Source organism: Hemitrygon akajei, chromosome 5 (assembly GCF_048418815.1).
Source record: "Hemitrygon akajei chromosome 5, sHemAka1.3, whole genome shotgun sequence".
Taxonomy (NCBI): domain Eukaryota; kingdom Metazoa; phylum Chordata; class Chondrichthyes; order Myliobatiformes; family Dasyatidae; genus Hemitrygon; species Hemitrygon akajei.
Window position 1 is genome coordinate 168555623 of NC_133128.1, and position 20600 is coordinate 168576222.

The following is a 20600-nucleotide window of genomic DNA, read 5'->3' on the forward strand; positions in this document are numbered from 1 at the left end:
AATCCTCATTGAGAAGTTGCAGAACCTGGGCCTCTGTACCTCCCTCTGTAATTGGATCCTCGACTTCCTAACTGGAAGACTACAGCCTGTACGGATTGGTGATAACATATCCTCTTCGCTAACGATCAACACTAGTGCACCTCAGATGTGTTCTTAGCCCATCGCTCTACTCTCTCTGTACACATGACTGTGTGGCTAGGCATAGCTCAAATACCATCTACAAATTTGCTGATAATACAACCATTGTTGGTAGAATCTCAGGTGCTGACAAAAGGGCATACAGGAGTGAGATATGCCAACTAGTGGAATGGTGCCGCAGCAACAACCTGGCACTCAAGGTCAGTAAGTCAAAAGAGCTGATTGTGGACTTCAGGAAGGGTAAGACGAAGGAACCATACCAATCTTGGTAAATTGGATGTTTCCATCCAAGGGGTCAGTGTGGACATGGTGGAGGATTACAAATACCTGGGGATACAAATTGACAATAAACTGCACTGTTCAAAGAACACTGAGGCTGTCTACAAGAAGGGTCAGAGCTGTCTCTACTTCCTGAGGAGACTGAGGTCCTTAAACATCTGCCGGAGGATGCTGAGGATGTTCTATGAGTCTGTGGTGGCCAGTGATATCACGTTTGCTGTTGTGTGCTGGGGCAGCAGGCTGAGGGTAGCAGACACCAACAGAATCAACAAACTCATTCGTAAGGCCAGTGACGTTGTTGGGGTGGAACTGGACTCTCTGACGGTGGTGTCTGAAAAGAGGATGCTGTCCAAGTTGCATGCCATCTTGGACAATGTCTCCCATCCACTCCATAATGTACTGGTTAGGCACGAGTACATTCAGCCAGAGACTCATTCCACCGAGATGCAACACTGAGCGTCATAGGAAGTCATTCCTGCCTGCGGCCATCAAACTTTACAACTCCTCCCTCGGAGTGTCAGACACCCTGAGCCAATAGGCTAGTCCTGGACTTATTTCAACTTGGAATAATTTACTTGCTATTATTTAATTATTTATGGTTTTATATTGCTATATTTCTACACTATTCTTGGTTGGTGCGACTGTAACGAAACCCAATTTCCCTTGGGATCAAAAAAGTATGTCTGTCTGTCTGTCAATCCTCATAGAGGGATCAGAAGTGGAGAGAGTGAGCAGCTTCAAGTTCCTGGGTGTAAAGATCTCCGAGGATCTAACCTGGTCCCAACACACTGATGTAGTCATAAAGAAGGTAAGACAGCGGCTATACTTTTTGAGGAGTTTGAAGAGATTTAGCGTGTCAACAAACACACTCAAAAACTTCTATAGTTGTATCGTGGAGAGCATTTTGACAGGCTGCATCACTGTCTGGTATGGAAAGGCTACTGCACAGGACTGAAAGAAGCTGCATAAGGTTGTAAATCCAGCCAGCTCCATCTTGGGTACTAGCCTACAAAGTACCCAGGACACCTTTAAGGAGTGGTGTCTCAGAAAGGCAGCGTCCATTATTAAAGACCTCCAATACCCAGGACATGCCCTTTTCTCACTGTTACCATCAGGCAAGAGATACAGAAGCCTGAAGGCACACACACAGCCATTCAGGAACAGCTTCTTCCCCTCTGCCATCAGATTCCTGAATGGACTTTGAAGCTTTGGATACTACCTCACTTTTTTTAATATATTTGCATTTTTAACAATCTATTCAATATATGTAATTGATTTACTTGTTTATTTATTATTATGTTTTATCTTACTTTTTTTTTCTCTCTCTGCTAGATTATGTATTGCATTGAACTGCTGCTGCTAAGTTAACAAATTTCACGTCACATGCTGGTGATAATAAACCTGATTCTGATTCCCCTTGCTCTGCAGAAACAAGAGCAACTTGTCTTTAAAATCTCTGTCCTCAGCTACTGGAAACTCAGCTTCCAATTCGGCACTCTCATCTACACTCCCCTTTCCTTGGAAAGTATGGATGCCTCTCCCGGGACCCCAATGGTACCAGGCAAATCCATTCCCGTTACATCAGCGCTAGTCTGGACTTTCCCGTCTGTTTGGTCAAATTACAGCTCCATGATCATAACTTTTCTTTATGATTTAACAGTGCTTAAAACCCTAAGCAACATTGCGCCTGGGCTGCAGATATCTACCCTGCTTAGAACACAAGCATTAGCTATAGGTAATCTCCTTGAATCGCACCAACGCTTAACCCCTGCTGCACATATGTTAATCACTTTCCTGGACAATAGCTTAACACAGGCAGGACCAAAAACCCACAGTCAATTCTTAGGGCAATCACACAGCATTCAACAAATTCAATCCCAGACAAGCCCCCACAATGAAACCGCCTCCCCCCTTTTCCTGCGTGTCTCTGGAAATGTGACTGGTTAACCTCTTGCCAACAGCCGCTAAATTCTGCGGCGATAAACCCACCTTTCTCTGGATTCGTACATCTAAGGTGTATACGACTTTGGTGAGGTTGGGATGTCTCAGCCACCCAAACCCCAGCTTGTGTGAATGCTGTGTGATTTACTGCCCTGCCAAAGCCAGTCAGCATAAAATAACAGATCACACACTACATACAATTATAAAGTATATTTGTGAACAGTAACTTAGCCAAAGAGTTAGCAAGGAAAAGAAAAAAAATAAACAAAACTGCCCATTATAATTAATCAGACAAATCTGCACAGGTTGAACTCACCATCGGTGTCAGTCACAAAACCTCTCCCCCAGCCTTCTCTAGAACCTTCTCCCTGTTCCACTCTGGATTGGATGGTCCACATTCCTAAACATCCCTCATCTCCACTGTAACCCAAACAGTGGTCAACAAAAAGACCATTACATGAAATACCCTACAACATGAGCAGTAAAGCCATTACCAGAGTGTTACATAAAAATACGAATGAGCATTATAAGCAAAGGAAATAGTATCACTATAAATTAAACTGAAATTGAGTTTATTTATTATTCAAACTATACATAGATACAGCTGAACGAGACAGTGTTCCTCTGTGGCTAAAGAGGAAAGCATTCAAAAAAGCAAGTAATGTAATTCAAAACATCAAGCAAAGAAGCATATTCACTTGGGAAAAAAAACATATATAGTCCAAGACACTGAGTGACAATGTTCAGCAATTGATGGTACAGTCTCTCGGCAGTGTAGACGCACGCAATCCAGCCTGTCATTCCACTGCTCAGACACGGGAAGGCACTGACAGGCGAGGCCAGGCCCAAGTCAAGCTCAACCATGCCATAGCGCTTCCACATCTCTCACCTGGTCTGCAGCAGCAGACAAGCCTGAGACTTGAGGAAAACTGGAAAACTATAGCACTGTAATATACAAGACCATTTAGCAATGAGGATGGAAAAGAAATATTGCAGAGACCAGAATAACCAGGGGAATAGATAGTACTCCATGCAGCCTCGAGTGCAACCCTTAAAGTTTATGCTGCCTACCAATGTTAAAATTGAAAGTATCTTTTCTTCAAAAATAAAATGGAAGAGGCAAGACCCAATTGTCATGGTGCGCTTTAATATCAACATTGATTGCTCTAATCCTTCAAGCAATTCCAATCAAATATGTGCCTGCTAGTTTGATGTCTTAAGGGAAACAAGGCGTTCTATTTATCCTACAAAAACCTCACACAATTTTATACACTGCAATTAAACCACCTATCAATCTTCTCTGTTCTCTGCTCCAGTTTAACAAATCATTCCTCGTACCGAAAATTTTCCATTCCTGGAAAATCTCTCCACTCTCCAGTGTAATAACATTTTCCCCATCAGGAATTTTTCAGTCAGCATTTTCCCAACAATGCAACGACCAGGTCTATTCCCAGTGCTCAAGGTATGCCCTAACCAGTGCTGTGTAGCTTCACATATACATTTTTAAACCAATTCTAATACTTTTATGGATCTGTGGATATATTCTCCTAGACTACATCCTCTTCTAGCTACTGCCATTGGGACAGGAGGTACAGAAGCCTTGGGTTCCACAGCATCAGATTCAGGAACAACTATTACCCTACATTCATTAGGCTCCTGGACCGGTGTGGATAACTTCACTCACCTCTATTCTGATTTGATTCTACAACCTATAAACTCACTTTCAAAGACTCTTTACAACTCCTGTTCTCAGCATTATTGTTATTGGCACTTCTTCTGCATATTGGTTGCTTGTCAGTTTTTGCCTGTTTTATATAGGTTTTCATAACATTTTATTGTATTTTTTTCCTGTAAATGTCTGCAAGGTAGAATCTCAAGGTAGTATATGGTAACATATACATACTTTGATAAGAAGTTTACTTTTGAACTTTATTTAGCTTTTCTTCACACCTCTTTGTACCTTCTCATCTATCCTCTTAATAGACCAGCCAAAAATGATCCTATAACCTTCTTTAATGGTTTAAGCTCCAATAGTGACCATATGCAAAGTACAAAGTAAATTTATTATGAAAATACATATATGTCCCCATATACAAGCCCGAGATTAATTTTCTTGCAGGCATACTCAATAAATCCAATAACCATAAAAGAATCAATGAAGACCGCACCAACAGGGCAGACCTCCAGTGTGCAAAAGACAACAAACTGGAAATACAAAAAGGAAAAAAGAAATGATAATAAAAACAAAGCAATAAATATCGAGAACATGAGGTGAAGAGTCCTTGAAATTGAGTTTGTGGGAACAGTTCAGTGATGGGGGTGAATGAAGTTCAATGAAGTTATCCCACTGGTTCAAGAGCCTGATGGTTGAGGGGTAGTAAGGGTTCCTGAATTTGGCAGTGTGAGTCGTGAGAAGAGAGCATGTCCTGGGTGGTGGGGGTCCCTGATGATGGATGAAGAAAGTATTGAGGCCAAGGTCTTGAAGCTTATTGATTACTTTTTAGGGTATGATAGTATTGAATGCTGAGATGTAGTTGATAAAAAGTATCCTTGCTGTCCAGATGTTCCAGGGTTGAGTGAAGAGCCAATGAGATCGCATCTGCTGTGGACCTGTTGTGCTGGTGGTCAAAATGGAGTTGATCCAAGTCACTTCTCAGGCAGGAGTTGAAGTGTTTCATCATCAACCTCTTAAAACACTTCATCACCAAGGATGCAATCTCTACTGGATGATAGTCATTGAGGCAGGTTACCATGTTCTTCTTAGGCACCGGTATAACTGAAGCCTGCTTGAAACCTCAGACTGCAAAAGTGAGAGATTAAAGATCTCATCAACACCCCAGCCAGTTGATCAGGACAGACTTTCGTCCTTCGTCAGGAACTCCATCTGAGTCGGATGCTTTCCGTGGGTTCATCCTTCTGAAAGATACACTTGCCTCACAGACTGAAATCACAGGGTCATCAGGGACTGTGGGAATTTGTGATAGTTCCTCCATGGTTTGACAGTCAACGCAAGCATGTAAGGCATCGAGTTCATTTGGAAGCGAAGCCCTGTTGTCACCTATATCACTCGATTTCACTTTGTTAGAGGTAATAGAATCCAAGTCCTGCCACAGCTGTCAAGCATCCTTTGTTGATTCAAGTTTAGTCTGGAATTGCCATTTTGCCCATGAGATGGCTTTCCGGAGATCATATCTGCCCCTCTTGTTATTTTTTTGGTTGCCAAACTTGAATGCCTCTGAACTGACCCTTAGCAGATTACAGATGTTATGGTTCATCCAAGGCTTCTGGTTGGGGAAGACCCTAAATGATTTTGTACAGATGCACTCATCCACAACTGTTTTTATAAAGTCCGCGACAACCATGGTGTATTCATTCAGATCCACAGATGAGTCCTTGAATACGGCCCAGTTCACTGACTCAAACCAATCTGACAGCCACTCCTTTGCCTCCCACAACTACCTCTTTTTGCCCTAATCTCCAGAGCCTTGCCCTTTAGCTGCTGCTTGTATGCAGGTAGGAGAAGGACAGCTAAGTGATCAGATTTCCTGAAATGCAATCTGGACATGGATTGATAGGTATTTCCTCATCTTAGTATAGCAGTGGTCTCGTGTGTTGTGAGAAATACTTTTAAGTCCTGTGTTAAAACATAAGGTGATGCACAAGTACAATGGATCAGAAAAGATTATTGCATTATACACTATAGAACTCAGAAAATGAATTAGGATCGCATAGAAATATACAAAATTCTTCAGGAGTTAAAGATTAGCTTTATTTGTCACATGTACACTGAAACAGTGAAATGCACTGTTTGCCCCAAAGATGTGGCGGAGGCAGTCATAAGTTTTGCCAAGCTTCCAGCACCAACATAGGATGCCCACAACTTAATAGCCCTAACCATACGTCTCTGGAACACGGCAGGAAACCAGAGAACCACAAGAAAGCCACACAAAAGTAGGAGAATGTATCCAGAAGAAACCCACACTATGAAAAGAACATACAAATATCTTACAAATCAGCAGCAAGAATTAAACCTCAATCGCAGGCAGTATTCCCTCTAATCTTGAGCTGTGAATATTTTTTCCAGTGACAAAAACATGTGCCCACTGAATTTATAGGTGGAAGTGAACCTGAAGTTATTCTAGGATAATGAACTACCAAGTCCAGTTTGTTGTTCATTGTTTAAAAGAAATATCAATAAGAGCTTTGATTTCCTCTGGGTTTGATCGTTTTCACTCTCATTCATCTGCACGCTCACAAAACATACGCAGCAGGCGTGTAGAGGATAATGAAGGATTTTCTTGCCAGAGCTTTTATACACCGTCCATATGTGATTTGCTTGCTAAATGATGCCTTTAAAAGTCAAGTTTCCAATTATCACTCCACTTCTTCCCACTTGCAAGTTCTCCAGCAACTTTTGCATCACAACAATACACACAGATAACACTAGTTTCTGTATTGTACATAAATACTTCTCGTAGCTGCATGTTCCTGACCTCATGAGCTTTTGGTGTACCAGTTTCTAATGTTTCATTAAGCCATTCTGCTTTAAATGAACTAGACATTCTCTTATGTTTTATGCCCTTTGTTTCTTTGGAATTCGACATAGTGGATCAATAATTTCTTCGATAAAAGCAATATAAATAAACCAGTTCTAAAATCTGCAGACAAATCATCACAAACTCCACGATGTCAACACCTTTCCCCAACAGAAACAGGAAAAGGAAATGTGATTGTGTACATTCATAGAATATACTTAACATGCCAACAAGGTAGAGGGCAACAAACTTTTGTGTGCACGCACACACCTTAGAAAGAATATTAATCACTGGTGCTGTAAAGTGTGGCAATGTAGATAAGGGGCAAGTACTTCCAGTGGCCAACATGATTGCTATCAGTCTCAAAATAAGGAAAATGATATTGAAAGTAGACGAGAAAAGGATTTTCACCCAAAGGGTAATAAATTATTGGATATCTGTCCCAAGGTGGTTGTGAAGACTCATTCATTGGGTTATTTTCAAGGAAGAGATCCATAGATTATAGGATATTAAAGAAATCAAGAGGTACACAGTTAATCGGGAAACAATGGGCTGTAGCAAAAGGGATTAGGGCATTACTAGCAAGGTCAGCATTTACTACCTATCCAAGGTAGTGGCATGGCAATACTCTAATCTAATGTAGTCCTCCTAGAAAAGCTATGCTAAAATTCTACAATACAAACCCAGCAGCAATAAAGTAGCAGCAAAGTACTTGTAAACTAGAATTGTGTAAGACTTGGAGGGAAACCAGAGGTATTGGTATGTTATTAATGTCACAGGTACCGAAGATATGTCACTTATCTTGCATATTGTTGATATAGATTGATTCATTACAACAGTGCACTGTGATAGTACAAGCTGAAGCAATAACGAAGTGTAAAACAAAGTGTTACCCTTACAAAGAAAGTACAGAGCAGGTAAACAATAAGGTGCAAGGTTATAACGAAGTACAGTGAAGTCAAGAATATATCTAATTGTACTAAGGAAACATTCAATCCTCTTACAACAGCCAGACAGAAGCTATCCTTGAGACTGGTAGTATGTGCTTTCAGGTTTTTCTACGTTCCTGGAGTGTGTGAGATCTTTGATCAGACTCGTTGTTTTACCAAGGCAACAAGTAGTGTAGACAGAGTCCATGGAGGAAAGGTTTATTTCTGTGATGTGCTGAGCTATGTCAACAACTTTCTAGTTTCTTGCAGTCACGGGCACAGCAGCTGCTATACCTTGCCATGATGCATCTGTGATGTATTAATAAAGATTAGTGAGGGTCAAAGGGAGCATGGCTGATTTCTTTACCCTTTGAGAAAGTAGAGGCAATTGTGTACTTAAGTGGCTGTGGTGTCAATGTGGTTGAACCAGTAGGTGATGTTCACCCCTCAGAACCTGAAACACTCAACCCCCTTAACAATTGATTTAAACAGGAGCACGTACACCACCCCCCTTCCTGAAGTCGATAACTAGCTCTTTCGTTTTACTGATATTGAAAACTATGCTGTAATTATCAGCAATACAAGGAACAGGAAACAAATGCAACTTTGCCATTGTCACCACTTCCCAAGCACAGTATCTAACATTGGAAGTCTAAATCTGCTGTTTTACTATATACCCATAGGGCAACTATCACAATTCGGAGAAGAGCATTACGTGTAATTAGTATACATGAAAAAAAACTAGAATTTAACCGAAGAGCAAAGGAGCGGTATAAAATGCTTTCTGCTGAATTAATGAAATTAATGAAGTATTTAGTGCTGTGAGAGAAATTAACACCACCAGAGTCACGAAGCTTCAGCCTTGCACAGATAAGGTTTATAATTAAATGTTCATCACTAACTCAAAGGTCAACATGTAGCAGGAAAAAATAATGAACAAGGTAGAAAACACAGGAATTTGCTCAGAACAACTGCAGTAAGACCTACTTCAAAAGCACCTGATTTAAACAAATGAGCTTTCCATGGATTTGCTATCAGAACATGAATTCTACATTTTAGGAATCTAGCAAGAATGAAAGAATATAATGACCCAACGGCATAGCTCACAGAGCTTAATAAACCAACATTCAGTATAATTTTTCAGATTTGAATATTGCCTTATGAACACTGGCATCAATATCTACTCGAATATTTTCTATTTTGATCCCTCATGTCTCCTCCCTGCCCAAATTCTTCCACATTCCCCCAATTGTATTTCCTTTCATTCTTACAGTTTATTTTTCTAATCTAGTTTACTTCTCTCTGTAGAAGTCTATTCCTGGCATTCACTTTCTGCTCCCTATATGAATACAGTTTGTCAGTGTGCTTCTCCACGACTCAGAAAAGCAGTAGATCCAGGGTCAATAGCACAAAGCTTACAGCCTTTTAGATGCCAAAAATTCTAAGTTGCTTAACATTGCATAGCACACAAAAAAATATACCAGATAAACATCTTATGGAAAATTATAGCCCCAAGAACATGTTTTGTCAGTAACACTTCATGTCCAGTACCAGAAGTTCTTACTCCATGACATAATTTACACCCTTTTAACTTCCCTCAAATTAACTTGCATCACTCATCTGCATTATACATTTCAAATTGGGAAAGCAGGTCAATATATTATAATACCATTTAAGATCAGTAAAATGGTTTAAAAAAGAAACACTGGAATAAAAAGAAAGTTTATAATTTGTTTTAAAGTTAATTTCTACAAAGAAATTTAAAGCAGCTTGAGTAATGAGAACAGTGGTTCTCTGCAATACTCAAGATGTAACCAGACCTTCACAACATGTCTCCTGAAATGCAAAGTGGAAATATAACAACAATCATAAAGAAAGTAATTAAATTACAGGATTAGTTGAGTACTTATACCAACGTAGTTAAACTAATAGGAAAGTTCAACTCATTGCAAAACCAGTTAAACTGTGTAAATTACTAGAACAGATAACGAGTAGAAATATTTTACCTTTCTTGACATAGGCAAATTAAGGATTTAAAGAGTTAAAACTTTATTTGTCCTATGTACATTGAAATATACAGTAAAACACATTGTTTGCGTCAACAGTGAACAAAGGCTGAAGATCTGCTGGGGGTAGCCTGCAAGTGTGGCAAAGCTGCTAGCATCAGCTCACAACTTATTAACCCTTACTAACCTGTACATCTTTGGAATGTGGGGGGAAACCGGAGCACTCAGAGGAAACACACATGGTCACAGACAGTACATACAAACTCCTCAAAGACAATAGTGGGAACTGAATCCTGTAATACTGATGTTGCAAAGCATCACACTAGCCACTACCCTACTGTTCCATGAATAGCAAACTAATTTTAAGCAACAAAAGATACAAATATACAAAACTGCTTTCAATATAATTATTTTATTCCTTGAATGCTATATTAACTTGAAAGTAACTACAAGTAATTAATAAAGACATTCTCTCAGAAACATTGTTTAGACCACATTGAAGGATCCAAGTCATTAAGTTATTAAACAATACAAATTTTTTGAATGTTAAAGCTGCACAAAAGATGAAAATTTTGAAAAACTGACCTGCTTCAAGATTACTTAATGTAAGAAATTAGGTTGAGCCAATTACAATTTAATTCTAAAATTAAATGTTCATCTTAAGAAATAAAAATCTTACCGCCAAATGGAATGATGCAAACATTGTGCTTGGATGCTAGCTCTACTATCTTGACCACATCAGAATGACAACCTGGAAAACAAAGTTTTTCGTAAATGTTGATCTTGTACAACCCATCCCCAACTGCTCCCCATGAACTACAAGAGAAGCTTAAGAAAACATTTCCTGTTGAAAAGCACTACCGTCCTCTACTTCAATTAATGAAAAAAATTGCTAAACCCAAAAATACTATGTCAAACACCTTCTCATCACCAATTCACAAAACATTGAAAAAAGAAACAAATAATTAAAGCAGAGAAAATGTGGTAGTCTTTGGTAAAACAAAATTAATAGGCACAATTAGTGCCAGAGAAAGTAAAGAAAAAAAGATTACACTCAACCAATTTGGCTCTGAAGAGATGTCCATGGCAGAGCCTCAACAGTAAAGGTGGCTTACAATTGATTCATACATTATGGAACAAAGGAGGAGGAGCACAGAAGCATTAGAAAAATGCTATTTGAATAGGGGTACTTTTAAATGGAAGCGTATTTTTTTATTATCCAGAATTACACATTCACTTTTCATTTTGGTAGGTATGTGTTGCTTTGAAATTGATTTAATAAACAAAACATCACACTTACTTGGCCAGATTACAACATCTGGAACTCGTTCAACTTTGCCTTCACGTAGAGCAAATATCTCATGTAAACAGTGGCCTGTGTTTAAAATATATTGGTTAGTCCCAAAATAATATGTATATATATTGAGGAAATAATTTTTTTTCACTATTTCTTACCATGGGATCTTATTAATCTATCCTCTGGATCTTGTGAAAATGGGATTCCTAGATCTTTTAGATCTTTGAGACATTCCTCATTTAGAATGGGTAATGGAAGATCTTCCAAATTTGGTGTAGTCTTCAAAAGTTTAAAATAAAGTGTATTATTCATTTCTATAAAACTGCTTGTCTTAAAAAGGCAAATACAGTTTAACAACTCTGGTAAAACTTCAGCAAACTTCAGAGCAAAATTGCAATTTTAAAAATTGATAATCTAAACTTGGCCCTCATAATTTAAATGACTTAAGGCAGACTGCATTGTTAAAATACAAATGTTTATATTGCTTGACAAAGACAAATATTTTCTTCTGGAAAATATCTAGAAAACCATCTGAGTGTTTCTTGTGCTTTATAAGGATCAATAATTCATGATAAATAGGGTCCATGTCGCACACTGATAAAATATTGAAGGTATGTCAACTTAGAAAATTCTTACCCTTGGGGTTGTTTTGTGCTCCAAACTTGCTCCAAAAGATTTTTCCATCCACTCTTTCAAAGCTGGAAGTACCATTCCACTAAGTCGATACCTGAGCATGAAACTTTCTCTTAGTGACCATGAATCTGGCATTTTACTGTTCATGATATATTCAAACAATTTAAGCAAACAAATCCCAACTCTACAGATCAAAAAGCAAATTTAGTTGAAAATAGCTATCACTTATTACTTATCTAATAGGCATTTTGCCCAAAATGTTATATAACTTAAGCAGCAAATAGTCATGTTTGATTTGTGATAATTTCCTAACCCTGAGATCCTCCGCCGCTGAAACTATATTATAAAGCAATATAAAAATGCAAGGAACATAAACTGCCAAGTATTAATAGAGGACTTTCTTTTGATGATACTAATAAGTTTAAAGGGCTTTGGGATACATGTAACTTGTACTAAATTTGATTTTTTTTTAATCCGTCTAAAACAAAAGTTAAAACAAACTCATTTCTAATCATTCAAGAATTGATAAATGCTTTTTGAATTTTGAAGGCTGACAAGCTCTTTTAATCCTAATGTGAAAACACACGCCAGACAACTTGGATTCAACAAAGAATTAAGAGTCATTCCAAGAATTTGATTGTGGAGGGAGTTTTCCAAGAAATTTTTTAAAAACTCAAGCAGATTTAGGACATGGGCCTCTAAATGTAAACTTTGGATAACTGAAAGTTTTGTCCATCGAAGAGTAATAGAAGTACAATGCCAGTTTTTTAAAAAAATCTACATTTGAAACTTAGGTACAAGAATGCACAATCAACAGGTTAAAGGAGACCATTAGTGCATACTATTACTCTGCATTATGTACTTAAACAATTAAAACATGACAGCAAGGAATTTTCTGAGTTCACTTACTATCTGCATTTCTCATTCACCCAAGTTTACTTTCTCCAAATTGGGACGTCAGTCTTGCTGGCTCTGACAGCCCTGGCATTCAAATGGCAAAACTCTAGGCAGATTAGGGTTGGTACACATTCCTGTGCAAAAGTCTTAGGCACATAAATATAGCTAGAGTGCCTATAACTTTTCCACAGTACTGTATTTGTCAAGGTGAAGCTGAGAATCTGGCGAGAGTAAAGGATGGTGGGAATGCGCCGCAGTAGGGGGTGTGAGACAAGTGGCAGGGAAGGTGTGCTAGGGGCGGGGGGGGGGGGGGTGCAGGTGCAGACACACCCAGCCTTGAGACACCAAGCATGGTCATTTGATTTCAAATAATTGGTTTATTCATCATTACAGAATGTGTCTCTGGTGCTTCCCGCTCCATCCCCTCCCCTGCCCCTTTTCCCAACCATGACTCCCCTTGCCCTACCCTCTTCCAACTCTCAGTCCACAATAGAGACCATATCAGAATCAGGTTTATCATCACTCACATATGTCACGATCTTCTTTTGTAGCAGCAATAAAGTGCAATACATATGTATTGCCCTGGGTCACATTTTTATCATTACACTGTATGCATTTCATTTTATGCTGTATGTATTTCATTTTGGTAGTTCTGTCACAGCAATTTGTTTGGGTTATAGTTCAAGATAAAAGATGAGGAGAATTGCGTGCCATCCAATTAGGCTGAACAAATTAAGGGAAGGTTTCTCTGGTGATGGACACGAAGGTTGGGTTTGGGTTTCTGTTCAGCAGGAGATCAAGATACAAGACACTGGACAGAACCCGTCGTAGCATATGATTGGGTGGAAGACCCGTTTGTTCAAGACGGATTGCGAGCGACATTCAGAAGGTGGTGTGGGCATTCATGCTGACTCAGGGCCCAGCACGCGAGTGACAGTGAAGTTCAAGATGAGTTCCAATTTGAGCACATTTGACTGTTTAATTAGAATGGGCCCTTTTCTTTTTGTTATTCTTTATAAATCCTTTAGTTAAGATTCATAAATTCTTTTAATCAAATGCAGTGTACTGTGTTATTTCATGGCACTAATTTGTAACAGGGTAGCCAATTACACAGCATCCACACACACCGGGGTTTGGAGTGGGATACAGCAGTCTCAATCTCACAAGTTTGGCGGGACTTAAGAGCATTTTCCCTGCACTTATGCCTTATGCACCAAGGAAACCATGGTGTTTCACATAAAATTACTACAGTACTGTGCACAAGTCTTGGGCATCCTTTGGAAGCTTTGCCATTTGTCAAAATCCCCAGGCCTCATCTTTGTCATTTATCAAAGCTGTCAACGTTGTCCAATATCTCTGAAATCCTGTTATAAAGAATCATTTAAAAAGTTAATTAAAAAATCAAAAGATAACAAAGCAAAATGAAAATTTCAAGAGTTAGAATAACTCAAGAGTAAAAATGTAGAAAGTGTTTTTAGTAATGAAAAGGATAATAACACAAATCAACTCACACCAAGACTGGACAGTCAGACTCAGCATAAATGAACTTAAGAGGGCTTGGGAGTTCTCGTGCAAGACTCCCAGAAGGTTCATTTATAGTTTGAGTCTGTGGTAAAGAAGGTAAATACAATGGTGGCATTTATTTCAAGGGGAATAAAATATAAAAGCAAGGAGATAATGCTGAGGCTTTGTAAGACACTAGTCAGGCCGCACTTATAAAACATATTTGGGCCCCATATCTCAGAAAAGATGTGTCATCTTTGGAGAGAGTCTAGAGGAGGTTCACGAGGATGATTCCAGGAATGAAGGGGTTAACATATGAGGAGCATTTGGCAGCTTTGGGCTTGTACTCAGTGAAATTCACAAGAATGCCGGGGGGGGGGTTGAATTTCATTGAAACCTGCCGAATGTTGAAAAGACTAGGTATCAATAATCATCTTGAATGTTACAAATAAAATGAAAATTTGGAGGATGCAATCGCAGACAGCATTGTATGAAGCCATTTATACCATGAAGTTAAGCGAAGTTCAACTGACAAACATTAGAATTTTGCTTCCTTCTTGCACCTCAATGTAAACTAAAGTGTCATTTGTGTTTCAATTTGATTGTGGAGGATATTTCACTTTTGGAACATCTAATTTGTTCCCAACCTTTGTTATGCATATTTAGTAAACAGGCTCACACCTAGCTCTGGCAAAACTCAGATCTACAATTAAATGTGTAAAGACATTGTGTACAATGTACTGACATTTCTTAGAGTCATTTATTACCCAGTTGAAACTGAGCAGTTCCAAGTTAAAAGGCCAAACTCTACAGGAGAATTGAAAGGAAATAATTCAAAGATTCAAAGTATTTTTATAATTAAAGTATGTATACAGAATTCTGCATCATTCTTATGAAAACAGTCTAGAGATTAAAGTTTAGATAGAAAAAATGTATTTCCCTCATGTGCATAGTTGGGAGTTTCATTTGTGTATTCTGCATGGCATATTTCTAAACACTAATTAATCACGGCAACTACAGCTGAATTGTGCTGCTGCAGGCACTGCCACAGCTCAATGGCTGTTGACCATAATTCCATTTTGTTTTCTTGTTAGAAACACATCTGCTCTATTAAGTTCAACATCTTCAAGCCATTCGTTAAATGTATTACTGGACATTTCAAATATCTGCTCCCTCTTCAGGAATACCACTTTCAAACAACTTGCTACTGGAACATTGCAGTCTGAAAACAAACAGCATAAATATGGGAAATTGCTCCATCACAACTGCACAGCATAATTCTATCTTTTTCTAATACAGGCCATCCCCGGGTTATGAATAAGGTTCATATTCACAGACATCCACAAGCTGACTTTGACCAGAAGCCAGAAATGCACAATACTTGATATGGTCACCATTCCACCACAGCACTGTAATGAAAGGCAAGATGATCACACAAGACTAATACACAAAAAAATTAAAGGGGAGAGGGAGAGTTGAGGGCAAGGGCGGGGAGTTCTGCTATTCACTGCAACAAATATACGTACATACAGTGGACTTTTGAATTTAACAGTAGCATGGAACTTCATCCAGTTGTACAGGTGCCAATCATCAGGATGGCTGTGTAGTACATGTACAACACATCTAAGGTCAGCATGAACTGAGTGGCACTTTCAATTATCATATCTGGATACAAGTATGCATTAACTTCCGGATTTCATCAAGGCTACTCGTGAGGAGGAAAAAGGGGGGGAAAAAATCAGAAGTCCAGATAATACCATATACCCAAGTGTAATTTTTAAAAAATACATTATTTACTAAGCACAAGGTTTGCAGAACACTGCACAGGATAAATGTGACTCAGTTACAAGTAATTTTTGAAAAGTAAAAAGTTGCATTTGTAACATAAGCAATAATGAAATCTGCATATATGTAATAAGGAATAAACATGGATTTTAACTTCAGTTTCATAAATGGTTTGCCACATATCAAGTTCAGTTTATTGTCATTCAACTGTACACATTTATACTGCCAAACGAAACAAAGTTCCTATGACCAAGGTGCACAACACAGTGCATATAACTCACAAAAATAAAACAAAGTAATATTCATCATCATCATGTGCTGTGTTGTATGACATGGCAATCATGGTCTTCAATCTGAGAAGTTGTAAAAAGCTCTTCAAAACTTTTGCCTGCCCATCCCTTGCTGTAACTCATGAATGCCATGCAGCTTTTTCTTCCATCAATTTTCCTGTCATTGCAAGACTTTCGAGTTTCTCTTTACTCAGTATGTGACTCAGTACAGCCTCCTGGCCGTGAACAGATGCACGAAATCCAGCCTGTCATTCCATCACTCAAACACGCAAGGGCAGCATCGACAGGCAAGGCCAGGCCCCAGTTGAGCTCAACCATGGTGTAGCACTTCCACGTCTCTCACCTAGTATGCAGCAACAGGCAAGCCCGAGGCTTGAGGCCTAGTTCTCACTACAGCCGTGGTTTCACAGTTCCCATGTCGACTGTCCCTCCAACAGACAAGGGTAACAGGCCTGTAGCAATTTATATTATTACTGTACAATAGTAACTTGCGATTGCAATTGAAATGTCCGAGACAATCTCCCACAGTTATACTGCACCAAATCCAATGCTTCTGAATATCAGCAGCAACACAGTATACAGTCAGATCAGCTCCTCCGATAACCTCGGCCAACCCCTCCGACACCTTGACTGGCTCTGACACCATCACCAGTCCAGCTATTCTGATCAACAAGCAGCTCACTGACGGAGCAGTCCTGCAATACCCAAAGTTCTTAGAGTAAAATTGTCTTTGGATTGTCTAAAAAAAACACCTTTGGTTCACCCAAAAAGAGTTCACTTGTTGAAGCATATACTAAATGTTCATAAGTTGTTCTCAGAGTTTCACCAGCAGAACTGTGACTGATAATGCACAGTATTCCATAAAGCTTTTGCTTCTTTCAGCATCTAGTATTATTCCCACACCTTGTTCCTGTTTATCACCACCTGAGTAGATCACTTTGCATTCATCAGAAACAAAACATCCAGTCCCTTTCCACCTTGTCTCACACATTCCTATGATGTTGACTTTCAAATTTCTTGCTTCACATTCTCCAGCTTGAAAGGAGTTCACATTCCATTTTTGATGGTATCCTTGTGGTGGACAGTCGAGTCTCAAGTCAAGTCAAGTCCGTTTTTATTGTCATTTCGACCATAACTGCTGGTACAGTACACAGTAAAAATGAGACAACATTTTTTAGGACTATGGGGCTACATGAAATAGTACAAAAACTACACTGAACTATGTAAGAACTACACTAGACTACAGACCTACCCATGACTGCATAAAGTGCACAAAACAGTGCAGGCATTACAATAAATAATAAACAAGACAATAGGCACAGTAGAGGGCCTATTGGTGTCAGTCCAGGCTCTGGGTATTGAGGAGTTTGATGGCTTGGGGGAAGAAACTGTTACATAGTCTGGTCGTGAGAGCCCGAATGCTTCTGTGCCTTTTCCCAGATGGCAGGATGGAGAAGAGTTTGTATAAGGGGTATGTGGGTTCTTTCATAATGCTGCTTGCTTTGCGGATGCAGCGTGTAGTGTAAATGTCTGTAATGGCAGGAAGAGAGACCCTGATGATTTCTCAGCTGACCTCACTATCCGCTGCAGAGTCTTGCGATCCGAGATGGTGTAATTTCCGAACCAGGCAGTGATGCAGCTGCTCAGGATGCTCTCAATACAACCCCTGTAGAATGTGATGAGGATGGGGGGGGGGGGGGGGGGGGAGATAGACTTTCCTTAGCCTTCGCAGAAAATAGAGACGCTGCTGGGCTTTCTTTGCTATGGAGCTGGTGTTGAGGGACCTGGTGAGATTCTCCACCAGGTGAACACCAAGAAATATGGTGCTCTTAACGATCTCTACCGAGGAGCCATCGATATTCAGTGGGGAGTGGTCGCTCCTTGCCCTCCTGAAGTCAACAACCATTTCTTTTGTTTTGTTCACATTCAGAGACAGGTTGTTGGCTCTGCACCTCCTCTCTGCATGCTGACTTGTCGTTCTGGCTGATGAGACCAACCATGGTCATGGTGAATTTGATGATGTGGTTCGAGCTGTGTGTTGCAGCACAGTCGTGGGTCAGCAGAGTGAACAGCAGTGGACTGAGCACACAACCCTGGAGGGCCCCATGCTCAGTGTGATGGTGTTGGAGATGCTGCCTCCGATCCGGACTGACTGAGGTCTCCCAGTCAGGAAGTCCAGGTTCCAGTTGCAGAGGGAGGTGTTCAGGCCCAGTAGGCTCAGCTTTCCAATCAGTTTCTGAGGGATGATTGTGTTGAATGCTGAACTAAAGTCTATGAACAGCATTCAAACGTACGTTGTCCTTTTTGTCCAGGTGGGTTAGGGCCAGGTGGAGGGTGACGGCAATGGCGTCTGTTGAACGGTTGGGATGGTACACAAACTGCAAGGGGTCACCTGAAAAACACTAGTATCTCTACCGATCACTGCCTGTGGGGAAGAACCCCTTTACGCAGTTGTTCTTATCCTTTTTTCTATTTATGATCATGATTATTTTTGGCAAATTTACTTGATATTATAAGCTAAAAGGATTAAAGACTGTGTGTTACATCATCATCATTAAGTGCTGTGTCATAAGATGTGGGCCATTACAGTCTATAGGCCATCACTGTTCCTGGAAGTGGTTTGCCATTGCCTTCTTCTGGACAGTGTCTTTACAAGACGGGTGACCCAGACATTATCAATACTCTTCAGAGATTGTCTGCCTAGCCTCAGTAGCCACATAACCTGGACTTGTGATATGCACTGGCTGCTCATACGGCCATACACCACCACCGGCTCCTGGGGCTTCACATGACCCTGATATGGGTTGGGGGGGGGGGGGGGGGCTAAGCAAGAGCTAAAACTGCAAGCTAGCAGAGGGAAGGAACGTCTTTATCCTCCTTTAGCAGAGATGTAGTACCACAAATAAATTAACAAATATGAAGTGCATATATGATACAAGTTTAAAAAGTAAACAGCTAACACAACTGGCACTTCACACGTGATGATACCTGGGTGGTAGCAGGGAGTTCAGTAGTCTTATGGCTGGGGGAAGAAGCTGCTTTCAATCCTAACAGTTCTCATCTTAATGCTATGGTATCGCCTGCCTGGTGGTAAGGGTGCAAAGAGTTTGTTGGACAGATGGGGAGGATCACTGACAATGCTCAGGGCCCTGTGTATGCAGCACTCCTGATAAGTATCTCTGGTGGGTGGGTGGGAGACCCTAGTGCTCCTTTCTCAATCCTTTGTAGGGACTTGCAGTAGATACCTTGCAAATCCCGTACCAGATGGTGATGCAGCTGGTCAGGACATTCTCGATGGTGCTCCTGTAAAAATTTGTTGGGGGGGGGACCCTAACCCACCTCAATCCCCTCAAGAAGTAGAGACAATGCTGTGCTTTCTTGAGATTGCGATTTAAGTGCACTCCCAGAAACACAGTGCTCTTAATTCTCTCCATGGAGGAGCTGTGTATGTGCACTGAGTGTTCAGCCTGGACCTTCCGAAAGTCCACAATCATCCCTCTGTTCTTATCCAAGTTGGTGTGCTCGCAACATTCTTCCAGCCACTCTACCTCCTCTCTGTATGCCGTCTCATTGTTGTTGTTGATGAGGCTAACCACTGCTGTGTTGATGATTCGGTTTGAACTGGATCCAGCAATTCAGTCATGCATCAGCAGCGTGAATGGCTGCGGCCCTGAGGAGTGCCGGTGCTCAGCATGACACAGCTAGAGATGTTCCTGCCTACATCTACTGACCTCATCTTTTCTGTCAAGAAGTCCAGGATCCAGTTACAAAGAGAGGTGTTGAGACCCAACAAGGACAGCTTATCCACTAGTTTCTGAGGGATGATCATATTAAATGCCGAGCCAAAGTCAATAAACAAGGCAGGAGTCAATGACATTTGAATTTCAAGACTCATTTGCAGTAAAGCAAAACATGGGATATCATTGTTATTTTGTCTTTCTGAACTTTCAAAAACTTAATATATGTTTGAAGATTCTGCAAGTGATCACACTATAAATGGAAACCAGCTGCAAATATTGAGAGTTGCATTTCATCTATTAAAAATATTTACAAAATAAAAACTGAATCCAGAATCTGGGCCTTCTAATGATTTTATCCCAAGGACAAACATGATGATAATGTAACTTCAAATGCATTTGTCAAAATAATTCTAATGTTAGAAGACAAGGATATTTATAAGGTTGTAAGTAAGAAGTATTATAGTTCACAGTACTTCACAACAAAGACAACAGCAATATAGTTGAGAATATCCATATGTCTGAAAGAAAATAGTGGAGTTCAGATACCTCAGATAAACTCACCTTCATAATTAACATACCAAACATTGCAGACAAGTTTACTCATTCCCAGAGGAACAAATACATTTA

The 20600-nt window shown here is 39.9% G+C and overlaps 1 protein-coding gene across 1 annotated transcript in view; it reads right to left on the bottom strand.

Annotated features, from left to right (window-relative positions):
- The window catches only part of agps (alkylglycerone phosphate synthase), a 166252-nt gene that overhangs the window by 96896 nt on the left and 48756 nt on the right, over positions 1 to 20600 (bottom strand). Inside the window, exons 3-6 of the mRNA XM_073047139.1 lie at positions 11762 to 11852; positions 11284 to 11404; positions 11129 to 11203; positions 10508 to 10579 (exon numbers count right to left, since the gene is read on the bottom strand). Coding sequence (XP_072903240.1) covers positions 10508 to 10579; positions 11129 to 11203; positions 11284 to 11404; positions 11762 to 11852 — 359 coding nt within the window. The remainder of the gene's footprint in view (positions 1 to 10507; positions 10580 to 11128; positions 11204 to 11283; positions 11405 to 11761; positions 11853 to 20600) is intronic.